The sequence below is a fragment of the Anolis sagrei genome, chromosome 5 (genome assembly GCF_037176765.1).
Source record: "Anolis sagrei isolate rAnoSag1 chromosome 5, rAnoSag1.mat, whole genome shotgun sequence".
NCBI lineage: Eukaryota > Metazoa > Chordata > Lepidosauria > Squamata > Dactyloidae > Anolis > Anolis sagrei.
In genome coordinates, this window is record NC_090025.1 from 81,771,563 (window position 1) to 81,789,894 (window position 18,332).

Below are 18,332 nucleotides of genomic sequence, written 5' to 3' on the forward strand. Positions count from 1 at the left end.
AAAACATTTCCATGCTCTGAGCCATATATTCCTTTTTACTGGAGCTCCAAGTGGGATTTCCTCTGCAACCTTCAGCGTTATTCTTTATCCAAAGCAACACTATTTTTCTTATGTTTTCAGACTACTGTTTATGAACCCAAGAAGCTATCCCTTCCTGGCAAGCAACAGTGTTTTGATGGTCTTTTATGCTTTTCCACCACTATGAATGATGCCCTTGATAAAAGACAATGTACTGCACATTTCTAATTTTTAGCATCCCATTATTCTAAAAGTTATTTTAGTCATTAGCCATCATTAAGCACAATTATAATGGCTGTAATCAACAGTACAAGAACAGAAAAGCACAGAAGACATGTTTGTCAGAGGAACAATGATTACATTAATCACACTTGATGCTGATTTTTGTCTTAAAATATTTCAACAGTTTTAGTGCTTGAAGGTGAATGTGATGACAGAACTAGGTTTCTTCCCACCTGAATGAAATATCAGCACAATAAAGCTTTAAATCCTAAAGGATACCTTTAAAAAGAACTGTAATCAATCAGTGACTGTGGGATATAATGTGCCTATGTTTTCTATAGAGATTGTTAATTAATCTCTCAAATAGCTGTAGTATTTTCAGTACCTTTACTGAACCTAATTGTCTGACTTCTCTAACTTTTAACTGTAAGTAGGTAACAAACCTCACAATTACCCTAAGACCTTGCTAGTAATGCAAGATTATTGTTTTTTGAAAAGGTAACTAAAGAAAAAGGATATATTGCTATAAGAGAACAATTTGTTTCACAACAGGAAAGACAGAAAGATATACAGAAATGGGGATGCTGAATTCTCGATTGTCCTGGAATGAGTGCAATCCAAATTAAGAACCAAATTAAGGCATGGAGGCTGCTAAGATGGTTGAGCAATGACCTCTCACAAACTAATACCCATGCCAACATAAAGGCAGATCAGATAGCACACCAACTCTTGAAGAATGGGAAACCCAACCTTGCCACCAAAGTAGGAAAGAAACCAATAGCCAGACAATCAGAGATTGAGAACAACAACCTTCATGAACCCTTTACATCTACTGAATTGGACATGGCTCTCAATAAATGTAAAAATGGCAAAGCAGCTGGCCTGGATGATCTATGGATGGAACAAATCAAGAACTTTGGCCCAAAAGCAAGGCGCTGGCTGCTGGAGCTAATGAACAACTGCACTGCATCCTGTCAGATCCCCAAAATCTGGAGAAAAGCAAGAGTCATCACCATCTTGAAGCCAGGCAAAGACCGTAATGATCCAAAAAAGCTATAGATGGATCTCCCTGTTGTGCCACCTCTACAAAGTTCTGGAGAGACTTATTTTGCATAGAATTATGGAAAAAATAGACCCATGTCTGATTCCACAGCAAGCTGGCTTCAGGAAAGGCAAAAGCTGCACATCGCAAGTGCTGAACCTGACTCAGCACATAGAAGATGGCTTTGAAAGGCAGCAGATGACAAGAGCTGTCTTCATAGACCTGTCAGCGGCTTATGATATCGTAAACCACCACCTACTCCTGAGAAAAATGTATAATATCACAAAGGACTACCGTTTCACCTGCCTCATAGGAAACCTGCTACAAAACATCAGCTTTTTTGTTGAGTTCCAGGGCCAGAGAAGCAGATGGCGGAAAGAGAAGAACGGCCTGCCTCAGGAAAGCGTGCTTGCCCCATCCATGTTCAACATCTACACAAATGACCAGCCACTGCCAGAAGGGACAGAGAGCTTCATCTATGCTGATGATCGTGTCATTACTGCTCAAGCAGGGAGTTTTGAGATGGTTGAACAGAACCTCTCCGAAGCTCTAGGTGCTCTTCCTGCCTATTACAGGGTAAACCAACTGATCCCTAATCTATCTAAAACACAGACATGTGCCTTTCACCTTAAGAACAGACAAGCATCATGAGCTCTGAGGATCACCTGGGAAGGAATCCCACTGGAGCATTGCAGTACACCCAAATACCTGGGAGTCACTCTGGACCGTGCTCTGACCTACAAGAAGCACTGTCTGAACATCAAGCAAAAAGTGGGTGCTAGAAACAATATCATACAAAAGCTGACTGGCACAACCTGGGGATCACAATCAGATACAGTGAAGACATCTGCCCTTGCGCTGTGCTATTCTGCTGCTGAGTATGCATGCCCAGTGTGGAACACATCTTTTTCTTTTTTCTTTTTTTTGCAAGAAATAAACACAAGCATTCTGTTTCTGTTAGCACCGATTGAGCCACCTTAATATGTCTGCATTAAAGAGGGACATAATTTATGTGAAATGGTGTGGAAAAAAGTGTGGCATTCATTTACTAACGGTCCATTGCTTCTGACAACTGTGACTAGATTTGTCTAAACTCCAGTGATAAGCTAATTTTATGAAGGTGGAATTAAGTCCGTCATTCTGACAGCTGTGCAGGTTGCAATGCTAAAAAGCTACGAAGTATCATCTGGTCAGGACGTTATGCATGCCATCAAATGTTATATAAGCGTTCATATTGTTGTGAGTGGATATTCAGTTTTTAAAAAACAATGAAAGATTGTGTTTCTTTGGTAGAACATATAATCTGAACAGAAATATCTATTTTGTCAGAAAGAAAACACTGTTTGCTCCATGACCCCTTAAAATAATGTGGGTAACATCTCCACCAACGTATTACTGATTATATTATGTTTCCTTACCTTCACTTTCAATTCTTCTCTATCTCATGAGCACCCCCCCCCCATGATTTCCACCATGAATCACAATAAAAATATTACGACAAAAAAATGCTACTGAGAATACCCTTCAAAAGCATCCCCTAACTCCTGTTCATTCATGCACAATGCCATGGTGTTAAAACAGCTCATTTTTCAAGAAAAATATACTCTAATTCATTGAAATAAATGGGATTTAGGCTATTCATGACTGATTTAGTCCTTCTGATTGGAACTTACATCATTCAATATGACGAATTCTGGATTCAAGCCACAGGCAACACACATGAATGATTAGGGAAATTGGTGAAACTGTTCTGCATCAAACGGTCATGTTCTGCTCCCAAATACAGGCACTTTTTTTTTCAAAATATCCATATAATAAATGAGTACCACTGTATTGGTCAATAAAGCAACATTTTGAATGATTTAGTCCAAGGAAGTACATTTTGAATGGGTTGTTGTAGGTTTTTTCGGGCTATATGGCCATGTTCTAGAGGAATTTCTCCTGACGTTTCACCTGCATCTATGGCAAGCATCCTCAGAGGTAGTGAGGTCTGTTGGAGGTCTTTTGTTCATTTTCATGGTTTCCTCCTTTCAATGCTGGATCACTCCAACAACCACCATGTCAGACTACACAGAGAAGCCATTGAAATCCACAAGCATGTGGACAATTTCAACAGAAAGGAGGAAACTATGAAAATGAACAAAATCTGGCTATCAGTATTAAAAAACTCTAAAATTAGAACAGCACAACAACAGAGAGGAAACAAACAAGGACATCTAATCACCTCTCAACAAAAGATTGCTCCAGGCACTGCCAGGCAATCAAATGCTAATCAAGGTGGTCAGTTGAAACATTCACACCTAGCTCTAGCAGACAAGAGTCCTTTGTCCCACCCTGGTCATTCCACAGATATATAAACCCTTTTTCCTAGTTCCAACAGACCTCACTACCTCTGAGGATGCTTGCCATAGATGCAGGTGAAACATCAGGAGAGAATGCCTCGAGACCATGGCCATATAGCCTGAAAAAACCTACAACAACCCAGTGATTCCGGCCATGAAAGCCTTCGACAATAATAATAATAATGATAATAATAATTATTATTTTATTTTTGTACCCCACCTCCATCTCCCCAAGGGGACTCAGGGCGGCTTGCATTCTCATTCTCTTTCCAGTCTTGAACAGCCAAGCTAAAGCAAAGCTATTGAATAAAGTCTACAAAGTGTTGGTTAATCTTTTCTACGCTACTAGATAGCAGTTACGTTTTTGGCATTATACAAGTGAAGACTCTAAATCCGATCTCCTGATGTCAGAGGTCACGCTCACTGCAGACACACACTGAACACACACCGCAATGAGTCGCCCTTAAAGGGCTGAGAATTGCGGTATATAAGCGGAGTAAATAAACATAGTATGCACTTTCGCTGATAACACGCAAACCACTGTTTGCATTGGATACAATTTTATGTGCTCTCGAAGGCTGCATCTACACTGCCATATAATCCAGTTTTCAGAATGCTGAGTAACTGTATTGAACGGGATTATATGAATCTACACTGCATTATGAATTATATGGCAGTGTAGATACAGCCTAAGTTTATTTTCTAAAAACAAGACTTTTTTATTTTTCTTGAATATTTGGTTGTGAACACGTGCCATGTTTCATTTGTTCTTTGTTTTATTTTTCTCTTAACACCTCACAAAAGAACAATTAACAGTTTTCAGATGTAGTGCTTCACAAGAAAAGAAGAGAATAATAAAGCTTCTTGTAGAATCCTGTTATACCAGAGGATTTCTGTTGCAGCTGCCTAGCTTTTTTTATCTTCTAAGGTGACTGTTATTACCCTTGAAGAAAATAACAGGTTGCTAGAAATAAAACGACCATACAGCACAGTATTTGGGGGGGGGGGGGGGGAGAGACTCAATAATTTCATTAAAAAGAAGCAGTGCTTTGTCTTCATAGAGGAAATCTCCTGAACAGAAATAATCTTGAAACCATACAGATTCCTTGAATGAATGTAAGCACGGCTGCTTCTATATAGCCACATTCATGAGAGGTGGTTATGGTAGGGATAACCATAGTCAAACAAAACCAGCAACATCATCCAATGTACCAATCAAATTCTCCTTCATTCTGAATCAATCACTTTGAATAGCTTTTCTCAAAATGTCAGACATATCATTTTTCTGCCAAGACTGTAACTAAGAACTTCCCTTTTTTAAAGAAAACACTTTGTACTTTTACTTTTTATTTATACTATGACATGTCCCCTTTCCTCTGACTTGACATTTCTCTATAATATAGATAATATAGCCATTTCCAATTGCTTCAAGGTAATGATACCTCATTGTTCCTTCTTCTATTAACTAATGATAACAATCACAAAAAATACCATCTGATTCATAATGGTCAAGAATGCTACCATGCGTTGGATCTTCTACCATCCTTACTACCTACATTGCTGCTCATTTTATACATTTAACTTGTCTTCTCCCTCCCGACTTGAAAGAAGCATGATTCTCCTTTTAAAGAAGCATCTTTCTCTTATCTGTTTTCATGGGTTTGGCAATACAAATTGTGGTGGTTTTAAAAATATAAGCAGACCCTTGTATTTTTAAAGGAAAATCACACTTCCAAACATGAAAATCTGTTAAGTTAATCAATGGTATCAAGGCTCTATGGGAGACTGACCTCAGTATAAATGTAAGTCATGTACAGTGAAATAAAATTTGGGCTGCACTCACACTGAGCAATCACAGCTAGCCTAAGAAATTCACTGCAGAAATCCATGCATAGATGTTATCTTATAGTGACTTCGTAAGTTACTAAAACTAGTTATCCCCTTATTGGGTTGTTGTAGGTTTTTTCGGGCTATATGGCCATGTTCTAGAGGCATTCTCCTGACGTTTCGCCTGCATCTATGGCAAGCATCCTCAGAGGTAGTGAGGTCTTTTGGAACTAGGAAAAAGGGTTTATATATTTGTGGAATGACCAGGGTGGGACAAAGGACTTTTGTCTGCTGGAGCTAGGTGTGAATGTTTCAACTGAGCACCTTGATTGGCAATTGATAGCCTGGCAATGCCTGGAGCAATCTTTTGTTGAGAGGTGATTAGATGTCCCTGATTGTTTTCCCTCTGCTGTTTTGCTGTTTCCTCCTTTCTGTTGAAATTGTCCATATGCTTGTGGATTTCAATGGCTTTTTTTGTAGTCTGACATGGTGGTTGTGAGAGTGGTCCAGCATTTCTGTGTTCTCAAATAATATGCTGTGTCCAGGTTGGTTCATCAGGTGCTCTGCAGAAGTAGTCTGCGGTGCCTTTCATGTTCCTTGATTCGTGTTTGGGCAATGCTGCGTTTGGTGGTCCCTATGTAGACTTGTCCACAGCTGCATGGTACACGGTAGACTCCTGCAAAAGTGAGAGGATCCCTCTTGTCCTTTACTGAACGTAACATTTGTTGGATTTTCTTGGTGGGTCTGTAGATAGTTTGTATGTTGTGTTTCCTCATCAGCTTCCCTATGCGGTCAGTGGTTCCCTTGATGTATGGCAAGAACACTTTTCCTCTGGGTGGATCTTTGACTTGACTCTTGTGGCCTGTTCTCGGTCTTGCAGCTCTTCTGATGTCTGAGGTGGAGTATCCATTGGCCTGGAGAGCCCAGTTGAGGTGGTTCAGGTCATCTTGGAGGAGGTGGGGTTTGCAGATTCTTTTTGCACGGGCTGCCAAGGCTTTAATGGTGATTCTTTTTTGACTTGGGTGATAGTTGGAGTTTTTATGTAGATATCTATCTGTGTGTGTGGATTTTCTGTAAATGGTGTGATCCAATTGTTGATCTGGTTTACGGATGACTAGGACATCTAGAAAAGGCAGTTTTCCTTCATTTTCTTTTTCCATGGTGAACTGGATGTTTGGGTGGATGCTGTTAAGATGGTCCAGGAACCTGTTGAGTTCTTCTTCTCCATGGCTCAAAATGGTGAAAGTGTAATCCACATATCTGAACCATATAGTGGGCTTTTTGGTTGCTGTCTCCAGGGCTTGTTTTTCAAAGTGTTCCATGTAGAAGTTAGCTATGACCGGGCTGAGAGGGCTCCCCATAGCTACTCCATCTTTCTGTTCGTAGAACTCATTGTCCCACTGAAAGTAGCTGGTGGAGAGGTAATGGTGAAACAGAGCTGTGATGTCTTCTGGGAACATCTGGTTGCTTAGTGCAATGGTGTCTGCTACTGGGACCATGGTAAATAGAGACACCACATAGAAGCTGATCAGTTTGTCGTTGGTATTTAGCTTGAGATTGCTGATTCTTTCTATTTGTCCACATGCTTGTGGATTTCAATGGCTTCTCTGTGTAGTCTGACCTGGTTAGTTGTTAAGAGTGGTACAGCATTTTTGTGTTCTCAAATAATATGCTGTGTTCAAGTTGGTTTTCATATCTGTTTTGTATCTTTAAGTGATTTTAGTAAAAGTAATTTTTACAGGCAACCTTTTAAAATAAAATCTTCAAATACAATATTAGCGGATCTTCTAGATTGTTACTTGATGTAAATTGTGTTATAAATGTACAAATCCACCATTCTAACTATTGTGCTCTCCAATTATGTGTGCTTTTTTTCTCACCTCACAAATTTTATCACCAGGACGTTTTTATTTTTATTTTATTTTTTTGCAAAATCACAACTTAGTTTGAGCACAATAGTTGTTACAGCTTGGAGTGTGGACTCATAAATTATTTCATCCTACTGTGTTTTATTTTCTTACAGAGGGACAAAATGAGGACCCAAGGAGAGGAGTTTTGACTGGAGAGGACCCCCAATACACATAATTAGTAGTACGGCAAACCACAATTTAAAGACTTATGTAACAGCAGCACTTCTCAGAAAAAAACCTATTAGGGTCTTTTTAGAACACAAAAGAACACAAAAGCAACCCACCTGCCCCAGGCAGCTTCCATTGTAGAGTTCTTACTAATAGCAACACAGGAGGACTCCACAACACTCGACTTGTTGAGTTTGTAGCAAAAGCCACACACTGGATCCAGCATGCATCCATTGCAGTAACTGAAATGAAAAAAAGAAAATTCACCAGTTTTAAATACAATCTTTTTAGAACAAAATTTTAGCTAGACATTGGAAATTACTTGGCCATCTCAAATAACACCTTAATTAAAACTACTTTTGAGTAATCCGTGCTAAAACCTTAACAAGTTCCTTTTTGAGAGAATGCTTGTGTAATGGAATGAAAATATTTAAAGAAGCTGAACTGAAATAGCTAAAATATATTTCTCTCAATTAAAGTAAAATCTTTCTAAGTCCTGATTTTTTTCTGTTGGAAAATCAACTATACTGAACACATGTGCCTTCAGGTTGTTTTGAATGTATGGTGACTCTAAGGGGGTCTTATCATTGGGCTTTGTTTGTTCAGAAGTGGGTTGCCCGTGCCTTTTTCTGAGGCTGAGAACTTGACTAAGGTTAGCCAGTGGATTTTCATTGCCTGCTGGGGGCATGAGCCTTGGTCTCCAGACCAGCGATCAAACTACTGCACCACATGGCTCAAAAGGGTAACTCAGCGGGTTAAATTGCCAGCTGCAGGAAATCTGCTGACCGGAGGGTCAGAAGTTTGAAGCCATGAGTTGGAGTGAGCTCCTGGCTGCCAGCTCTAGCTTCTGCCTACCTAGCAGTTTGAAAGCATGTAAAGCAAGTACCGCCTTGGCGGGGAGATAAAAAGGTTGCTCCATACAGACTTGCCAGCAACATGATTGGCGAAGTCTATGGACAACAGGCTCATCATCATGGAAAAATGGAACAAGAGCTCCTTCCCATGGCCAAGCTGAGAATTGCCTCCAAAAGCCGAAGATGGAAGGGAAGGCCTTTACCTCTGTCTGTGTATTGTATATCATTGTTTATTGTGTAAAAAGGCATTGAATGTTTACCTTATGTATGTAAACTGTAATCTGAGTCACTCCAGGGAGATACTATGATATTATAATATATATAATATTATAATATATAATATATGATTTTATAATTATATATTTTATATTACATGTAATATTACTAATAATATTACAATATAATGGTATAGTACAACAAAGTAATATATAATACTGATATTGCACTATGCTAATAATATAGGTACTATGTACTATGCTAATAATATAGAGGGCCTTTTCGGTGGTGGCCCCTCGACTCTGGAACTCACTCCCTAAGGACATCAGGCAGGCCCCAACCCTGGCAGTTTTCAGGAGGAGCTTGAAGATGTGGTTGTTCCAGTGTGCCTTCCCGGATTAACGATCCCATAGCACTTTGTCCCTCTAAAGCACTTTACATTTTTTAGGTCTGCTCGTATGTCTCTCCACAAATGCCACTATCACCTGTTCGTCCATGTTCAGCACTATTTCCAATTTTAATTTTACATTTGGCCTTCCCATAGTTTTAATTGTATGTTGTCTTATTGATAATGTTATATGTTTATGTTTTATTTTAATTGCTTGTATTGTTGTGATTACTGCTAGTATTGTTGTGTTCGGGCTCGGCCTCATGTAAGCCACACTGAGTCCCTTGGGGAGATGGTAGCGGGGTACAAATAAAGTGTTGTTATTATTATTATTATTATTATTATTATTATTATCATATAATATATTGTATGTATATATATATCTTGTAAGCCACTCTGAGTCCCCTTCGGGGTGAGAAGAGCGACATATAAATGTAGCAAATGAATGAATAAATAAATAGAGGGGAATAAAAATAATATAAATAAAGTGCATTATTATTATTATTATTATTATTATTATTATTATTACATGCACCCCTTAAAATACCCCTTATTATTATATTATTATTATTATTATTATTACATGCACCCCTTAAAAAGCTGGATTACCAAATTCTGACCAAAATGCATCAGTAACATGGAAAGCATATTATATTGCATATTTTAAAAACCATTAAACAGAGGCTTTATTATATTTGAACCAGTCATTCATCTCTACCTATATTTATTAGTGTTTTTTTTAAAAAAAACAACAACATTATGCCCAGCTCTTACATTCAAATTGCAAAGGGCAGCCAGCTATTAAACCCAATGTAAAACTGACAGTGCAAATCTCCAGTGCTTCTGATAGTTAACAAATCTGCATAGCTTCCAGTGCTGCCACTTTAATGGAATGCTCAATAGTCTGGCATGAGACACACACACATTTTAAATGCAATATTCACAAATTGTCTGATTAAATTCAATTTCCCAACTCCACACTGCGGAACTCCACTTGTTATTTCATTTCATGCTTAATGCTTTTCAAGCACACTACAATTTGGGTGAAATGGATTCCTGTGTTGACAGACGATTAGGATCCTGCTTCTGAAGAAAGGTGCAGATATATGGATCTTTCCTCTGGTTTTTACATAAAAAACAATATGTTTTCGATCATGGGCAGTCCCCAGTATCTCTTAATCTTTCTTTTAGAGTTTGGACACAGCATCTCTTGACAAACACTATGTTCTTGACCACAGAGAGTATAACATTCTTTTTCGTGTCAGAAAAGGAAGAGAGATAACAGCCCAATTTGACAGATAAATAATCTCACAGTAGTGAATATTTCCTCTCTCAATCCTCTCTTGAGAACGCAGATGAGAAAAATAACCCCTCCATTATCAATTATAGACAGGAAAGGAGGAAGACATGATTGTATTAGAAATTCATTAACTTTTAGCAAACATCATTAAGGCAGACATGGGTCTGAATCTTATTTGTAGACCCAACTAGAGCAAATCTGTTCTACCAATAGGATCTGCATATATGTTAATTCAACATTCAGCAATTGATTTAGTATGTCAACCGCTATTGGGAATACTAATAGGTTTAAGTCAATGACAGCAGTAAAATACATAGATTTATGACAGATAATGCACACATAAAGAGACATAAACCACATTTTTAAAATTAGATTTTGAATTTGTGTAAGCCACTTTTCATAACAGATCCTTGGGCAGTTTACATAACATAATTTAATCCCCTTCCCAATGCATTATAACTATAAAAACATTGAAAATAAGAGGCAACATAATTATTAAACCAGCAAAGAAATACATAAAATTAGTATCAGGGCAAAAATAAGAATTATTTAAGTTGGCATCGAAAGGAGGCACATTTATTCATTTTCATGTAATCGCAATGAACACTGTAGTCAAAAAGTACCAAAGGCAATTACCATACAATTAAAGTATGCATATTCCTGCACAGAAAATAGATAAAACTTTCCAATACCCTGTTAGCATTTGCAGTCCTCTGTTTCTTTAGGGGGTCTGAGCTGGTAAAACTAACCTCTGAGCCATTCACTATCAAAGGGTGTGTGCAACAGGAACCCTTCCCTAATCCCCACTTCACTATGAGAAACACAGAAATCGCTTGCAGATGTGATTTTTCAGCTGGAAATGAGAAGGTACACCCCTCCACAAGCACACAAGAGAACATCTCTCCTTATGAACCATCTAGGACAGGAGTCCTCAAACTATAACGCAATGGAATAACTATTTGACATGGAGACGCTTAGTCTCCATGTCAAATAGTTATTCCATTGCGTTATAGTTCCATAATTTCATTTAGGTATGCTGAATTTTGGAAGGCCTGCTCAAAAAGCCAGGTTTTCACCTTTTTTCGAAAAGTCAGGAGGGAGGGAGCCAATCTTACATCTCTAGGCAGGGCGTTCCACAGTCGAGGGGCCACCGCTGAGAAGACCCTGTCTCGTCCCGCCAGATGCATCTGCAAAGAAGGTGGGAGCGAGAGCAGAGCCTCCCCAGGAGATCTTAATGTCCTAGATCAGGGGTCCACAAACTTTTTAAACAGAGGGCCAGGTCACAGTCCCTCAAACTGTTGGAGGGCCAGAGTATAACTTGGAAAAAATGAATTAATTTCTTTGCACACGGCACATATTTTATTTGTACTGCAAAAATCACTTCAAAACAATATAATAATTAAAATGAAGAACAGTTTTACCAAATATAAACTTATTAGTATTTCAGTGGGAAGTGTGGACCTGCTTTTGGCTGATGAGATAGGATTGTTGTTTTAAGGCTTTGTATGGTTTTTATATTTTTATATCATATGCTATTTTTAACAGAATTTTTAACAGATTGTTTTTACTTGTTATAATTGTTGAGGCATTGAATTGTTGCCAATTTGTGAACCACTTCAAGTCGCCTCTGGGCTAGGAGGGGCGGTATATAAATATAGTAAATAAAATAAATAATAAATACCCCAGCTGCAAGTGAACAGCCCCAATACAAAAATACAAATGTCATTAAAAGGAGTAACATTAAATTAAAGTGTCAAGAAGCACTGCTTGAATATCAAGCAAACAGTGAGTGCTAGAAATAATAACATACAAAAGCTGACTGGCACAACCTGGGGATCACAACCAGACACAGTGAAGACATTTGCCCTTGCACTTTGCTACTGTGCTGCTGAATATGCATGCTCAGTGTGGTTTACATCTCACCACGTTAAAACAGTGGATTTGGCTCTTAATGAGATATGCCGCATTATCACAGGATGTCTAAGCCCAACACCACTGGAGAAATGATACTGTTTAGCCGGTATTGCACCACCTGACATCAATCGGGAAGTAGCAGCCTGTATTGAAAGGACCAAGGGGTTGACATCTCCAGCCCATCCTCTGGTCGGATATCAGCCAACACGTCAAGGCCTTAAATCAAGAAATATTTTCAGATGTTGATAAATGAACCACGGGTACCAATCCTACGGCACCTCTGTGTGTGTGTGTGTCCTAGTCTGCTGTATGATACCCCATTAAAATTAAAGCTTAGATTCTGCCATAGCAATTTGCTGGTATGCTTACATTTTCTGGAGAAAATGCTATTAATTGGAGTGATCTAATGAAGATCTGAGACATAAATTATTTTAATATCTCAAGCCCAATCCACAACACCAGAATCTGTTGTAATTTTTCATACAGGCTTTCAAATAGGTTTGTTCTTGCTCTTACAACAGGTGTTGAAACACATGGTAAAAGCCTGGATTACAACCAAATCTGTCAGGTATCAATATCTTTCATGTGGTCTTCAATAAAGCAGTACACAAAACAACATGTCACATACAAAAGTAGATCAAAGGAATATTCTGGTAGGGACTGCCCATAGGATGACTTGTTTCGGATGTTCTTGATGTCAACGCCAATATGGAGATGGAGTTCAATAAAAAGATTTTGAAGCTGTTTTTACTATTGGCATTCTTTCCCTCTCCTCTGCTTCACTTATATTTCTGTCTGTACACCTTTGTACCTTTGTACTATTCTAAAGCCTTTGACTGTGTGGATCATAATAAATTGTGCAAGTTCTTGGTGGGATGGGCATCCCAAGCCACCTTGTCTCTCTCCTGAGGAATCTGTACAAGGACCAAGTCGCAACAGTAAGAACTGACCACGGAACAACAGACTGGTTCAAGATTGGGAAAGGCGTACGGCAAGGCTGCATCCTCTCACCCAACCTTTTAACTTGTATGCAGAACACACATCATGCGATGTGCGGGGCTTGATGAATGCAAAGCTGGGGTGAAAATTGCTGGAAGAAACATTAACAATCTCAGATATGCAGATGACACCACTCTGATGGCCGAAAGCGAGGAGGAGCTGAGGAGCCTTCTAATCAAGGTGAAAGAAGAAAGCGCAAAAGCTGGATTGCAGCTAAACATAAAAAAAAACAAACCCAAGATTATGGCAACAAGAATGATTGACAACTGGGAAACAGAGGGAGAAAATGTGGAGGCCGTGACAGACTTTGTATTTCTAGGTGCAAAGATTACTGCAGATGCAGATTGTGGCCAGGAAATCAGAAGACGCTTACTTCTTGGGAGGAGAGCAATGTCCAGTCTCAATAAAATAGTAAAGAGTAGAGACATCAGACTGGCAACAAAGATCCACCTAGTCAAAGCCATGGTATTCCCTGTAGTCACCTACGGATGTGAGAGCTGGACCTTAGGGAAGGCTGAGCGAAGGAAGATAGATACTTTTGAACTGTGGTGTTGGAGGAAAGCTCTGAGAGTGCCTTGGACTGCGAGAAGATCCAACCAGTCCATCCTCCAGGAAATAAAGCCCGACTGCTCACTGGAGGGAAGGATACTAGAGACAAAGTTGAAGTACTTTGGCCACATCATGAGGAGACAGCAAAGCCTAGAGAAGACAATTATGCTGGGGAAAGTGGAAGGTAAAAGGAAGAGGGGCCGACCAAGGGCAAGATGGATGGATGGCATCCTTGAAGTGACTGGGCTGACTCTGAAGGAGCTGGGGGTGGTGATGGCCGACAGGGAGCTCTGGCGTGGGCTGGTCCATGAGGTCACGAAGAGTCGGAGACGACTGAACAAATGAACAACAACACACCTTTGTATTGAGGGAAAAAAGCAACTAGGAAGTGAATAAAGTATACTTTGGAAGATAATGGTTATCAAAAGGAGAATATAGAATTCTGAATTAAGGAAGCTGTTATTTCAATTGAAAATTTGAATTTAGGATTTTTAAAAAAGGAGATATGACTACAGAGAGGCACTTTTCTGTGCATGGCATGACCTACTAAGAATTATTATTTTATTTTAGTGAAAGTTAATGTAGCCAAGACTAGCTACTCCTGCATATAAAATGAACTAGAATGCTTTAGCTACTATAGGTTACATAGGCAGGTCAATTCCTGGCAATTCCCCCTTTCTTACCTCTTACTTAATATGTAATATATGATCTTTACTCTTCAAAAAGTGCTATGCAAATAAAACCAAAACTGTTTTTGAAGTACCATAATCAATTGCAACTATAGTTACAGCTTTAGTTTTTAACCCACTTTCCTTTTATTCAGATGGGAAAACTTAAGTTAGTTTCTTAAAAAATAGAATTTATCAGAACCACAACTCCCAACATCCAAAGTCAATGTAGGGTCTTGGTCAAGTAGTCAAATGGGTCTATAAGCAGATACAGATAGAGGATCACTTCCAGCTTTTAGTATCATTATAATTCCAGATTAATTCCAATCTGGGATTATATTCATGGCACTGTCTGGTCAGAATATCGTTAAATGCAGGGGTTCAGTGAGAAATCATTGAATATATATTGATTTTCTGAAATTCTCCAGTCAAATCATCTACTGAACGTTTACCGAGCTTTATTGTTTCTATAACATCCATGGGGGTAATAGGACTGTTTAGGTAGCCTACTTACATATTTGCTAATAGTTAATGCTTGCATGTAGTCATCTATTTTATATCCTGTCCATCATCTATGAAAATGTTTTTCTTTTTAAAATTTTTATTAGAGATTTTTCAAATTGGATGTACATAAAATAGAAAACGGAAAGGGACCCTTGGGGAAAAGAGGAGGAAAAGAGGGAAAATATAGGGGGAGAGCGAAGAGATGAAGATGAGTAAAGTAAGAAAAAAGGAGGGGGGAGGGGAAACAGGATGTGGAAAGATTAGGGAAAGACCAGGTTTTTTGGGGGGGGGGGAGGGAGGAGGGGGTAATCTTGGCCAAGAAATTTTTTTCACAAACTGAAATGTATTGCAACTACAAAACAACAGACAGGAAGAGGACTTACAGCAATAGCTAATGAAAATAATTTCTGTCGTAGATAATAATATAGGAAAATAAAAACATTGCAAAAATAACAAGACATTGTCTGGTATTGAAAAATGATTTTGTGAAATCAATGTTTTCTTTTTTGGAAAAATCCCAACATATACAACAAAATCCTCAATAAAAGACTATTTTGTGTTTGCATCCACTATGGAGATAAATACTTCTCAAATATTGATTGTTCTTCTACTTGAGAAGAAAATAAGTGAACACTTACATCCCTAAACATGAAAAGGTGAATAGTGAAATTTCATCAAGTGAAATTGTATTTCTATCACCTTGGTTGATCTGTTTCATATTCTCAACAAGCCAGACATAACTTCTGCCAAAATAAATTGAATTAATGAATTAATATCTCTCTAAATTAATGCCACTGTACTGCACATAAAATGGTACCGATAATATTTAAATGTTTAGAAGTCCCTGGATCTGCACATTATGCACCTGCGAGTTTGTAAGATCTCAGGCATGAAATTGTTAGTATTCCATAGGCGCAGTCAAACCCAATTGCAGGATTCATAGACCATGAAGAAGAAACAGATAATCAAGCTTACTTTAGTTTATTCAACAACTTTCCTCAAAAATAGTATTATTTTATGTAGTATCCCCTGACTATGTATGAGCCAGATAATCAATCACTTAATTACTAAAATAGCCGTAAAATTACTGTCTATATTACTGACATTCAACTTATCAGATGAGAGATTTTACTACCTCAACATTTTGTTGCAGAATATACACGTAACCAGACTTAAAATATATGTAGTCATTTCATCTATATATATATAAATGCTCTGTGCATAATTAGTACCTTAAAAACAAAAGAACCAATGAACAAAATCACACCAAATTTGGCAACAAAACGTCTCACAACTCAAGGAGTGACCATCACTCAAAAAATTATGATTTTGTCATTTGGAAGTTGTAGTTGCTGGGATTTATAGTTTGCTTGCAATCAAAGAGCATTCTGAACTCCACCAATGATGGAATTGAACCAAACTTGGCACACAGAACTCCCATGACCAACAGAAAATACTGGAAGGGTTTGGTGGGCATTGACCTTGACTTTTGGAGTTGTAGTTCACCTACATTCGGAGAGCATTGCGGACTCAAACAAGGATGGATCTGGACCAAACTTGGCACCAATACTCAATTTGCTCAATTGTGAACACTGGCGGCATTTGGGGGAAATAGACCTTGACATTTGGGAGTTGTGGTTGCTGGGATTTATAGTTCACCTACAATCCAAGAGCATTCTGAACCCCATGAACAACAGAATTGGGGCAAACTTCTCACACAGAACCCCCAGGAACAAAAGAAAATACTTAAGGCCATCCAATCCAACTCCCTTCACCAGGGCAAGAAAACGTAATTAAAGTCCTCCTGACAAAGAGTCATCCAGCCACTGATATAGATATAGATGGATATGATTCACACAGAGAGAGATATAGTATCATAGATTTGAAAAGGACCCTTAAAGAAGGACAATGATATGTTGTATGTTGCAGGGTGGGCAAACCAGACACACTCCACATTAACACTGACAAAGAAAAAGCAAGGAATACTGTTTATCCACAAGCATAAAGAAATTACATATATTAGAAACCAACACTTTCTCATTACTTATTGTCCAGATCAACAGACTGGGCCACAGCAACGCGTGGCAGGGGACAGCTAATAACAATATAATCTCAAAAGTTTAAAAAGTTTTCTTTAATTTCATATAACTACTTCAAACGGACCAAAATCAATTGGGACAAAAATTGTCTCAGCAAATCTATTGCTCTGCATAGATGGGGTACTTTTTTCTCTCTCCAGAGAATGTAATGTATTGAGGACAAAAAATACAATAGGTATAACTCATTGCAAACTTTTAAATCCTGTTTATTGATTGCATTTGTACTGTATTTCAATATAAAGTATGTATCTCCTTCAATCCCAAAATAGTGGGAAGAAAGGCAGCATATTCCAGGGTCGAGAAGTATAGACTGAATAGCAGTATAATAATTTTAGCACAGGAGCTGAAGTTATTAAAAATAATTGTTAACTTTGAGTTTGTGTAAAGGCTCCCTAGGTAGTTAGCAATAATAAAAGAAGCAGCACAGCAATACAGCACATCATGAAAATAAATAAAAGAAGAAACATCACAGCAGCACAAGCAGCAAGAAACTACTTGCCTAGTGGTTTCTCCTCTGAAATAATCAAACTTTGATGGCAGGTTTGTGGATGGGTGGCCATCTACATACTGTATGTTTGCAACTCCCTTTACTCCTAAACAATAAAGCCATTGGTAAGGGACGTTGGGAAATAGAGTTCAACGTAATAATCCCTCTATCACCCTTTTAGCACCTGCTATAGAGCAAAGAAGTGCTTTTCATCCTGAGCATCACACAGCAATAGCACAATGTTGAGGACCCTGACTGCCTGTGTTGTAGTAGAGTCTGTTGGCAACGCTACAAGTGGTAGTAGGAGTGGTAGAGGAGGGAAACGAGGCGCCCAGGTGTTAGATGAGGAGCAGTAAAGGAAGACAATTCGGGAGATACTTATGTCACCCACTGATGAAGAATCCTTTGAAGGTTTCTCCGAGAGTGAAATGAGTGAGGAGGAGGAAGGAGATGCAGATGGGAATAGAGGTATTAAGAGGATTACTTGAGAGCAAGAGTCAGACGAGGAGCGCCAGAGAAAGAAGATCCGGGACATACTTACTGCTCCCACAGAGGAAGAGGATTTCATGGGCTTTTCTGGAAATGATGGGTCTGGGAGTAGTGGGAATGTGTGTACTCAACCAACGTCCAGTGACACTTTTGAGGGGTTTTCTGGTGGCAGGGATTGGCAATCTGGTGATACCATGGAATCGTGGGGAGACCTAAGTCTTGACAAAAGGTGGAAGAGTTGGAGGGATGGGCATTGGCGTTCAGCTGTAGAGGCTAAGCCAGATGATAGTGATGAGGATGGGGTGGAGGGCAGCTCATCATCGGATGATGAGTTGT

At 38.7% G+C, this 18,332-nt stretch overlaps 1 protein-coding gene across 1 annotated transcript in view; it reads right to left on the reverse strand.

Annotated features, from left to right (window-relative positions):
• The window catches only part of SLC2A13 (solute carrier family 2 member 13), a 195,620-nt gene that overhangs the window by 34,927 nt on the left and 142,361 nt on the right, over positions 1–18,332 (reverse strand). The window contains exon 7 of the mRNA XM_060778395.2: positions 7,646–7,771. Within this exon, the coding sequence (XP_060634378.2) occupies positions 7,646–7,771 (126 nt within the window). The remainder of the gene's footprint in view (positions 1–7,645; positions 7,772–18,332) is intronic.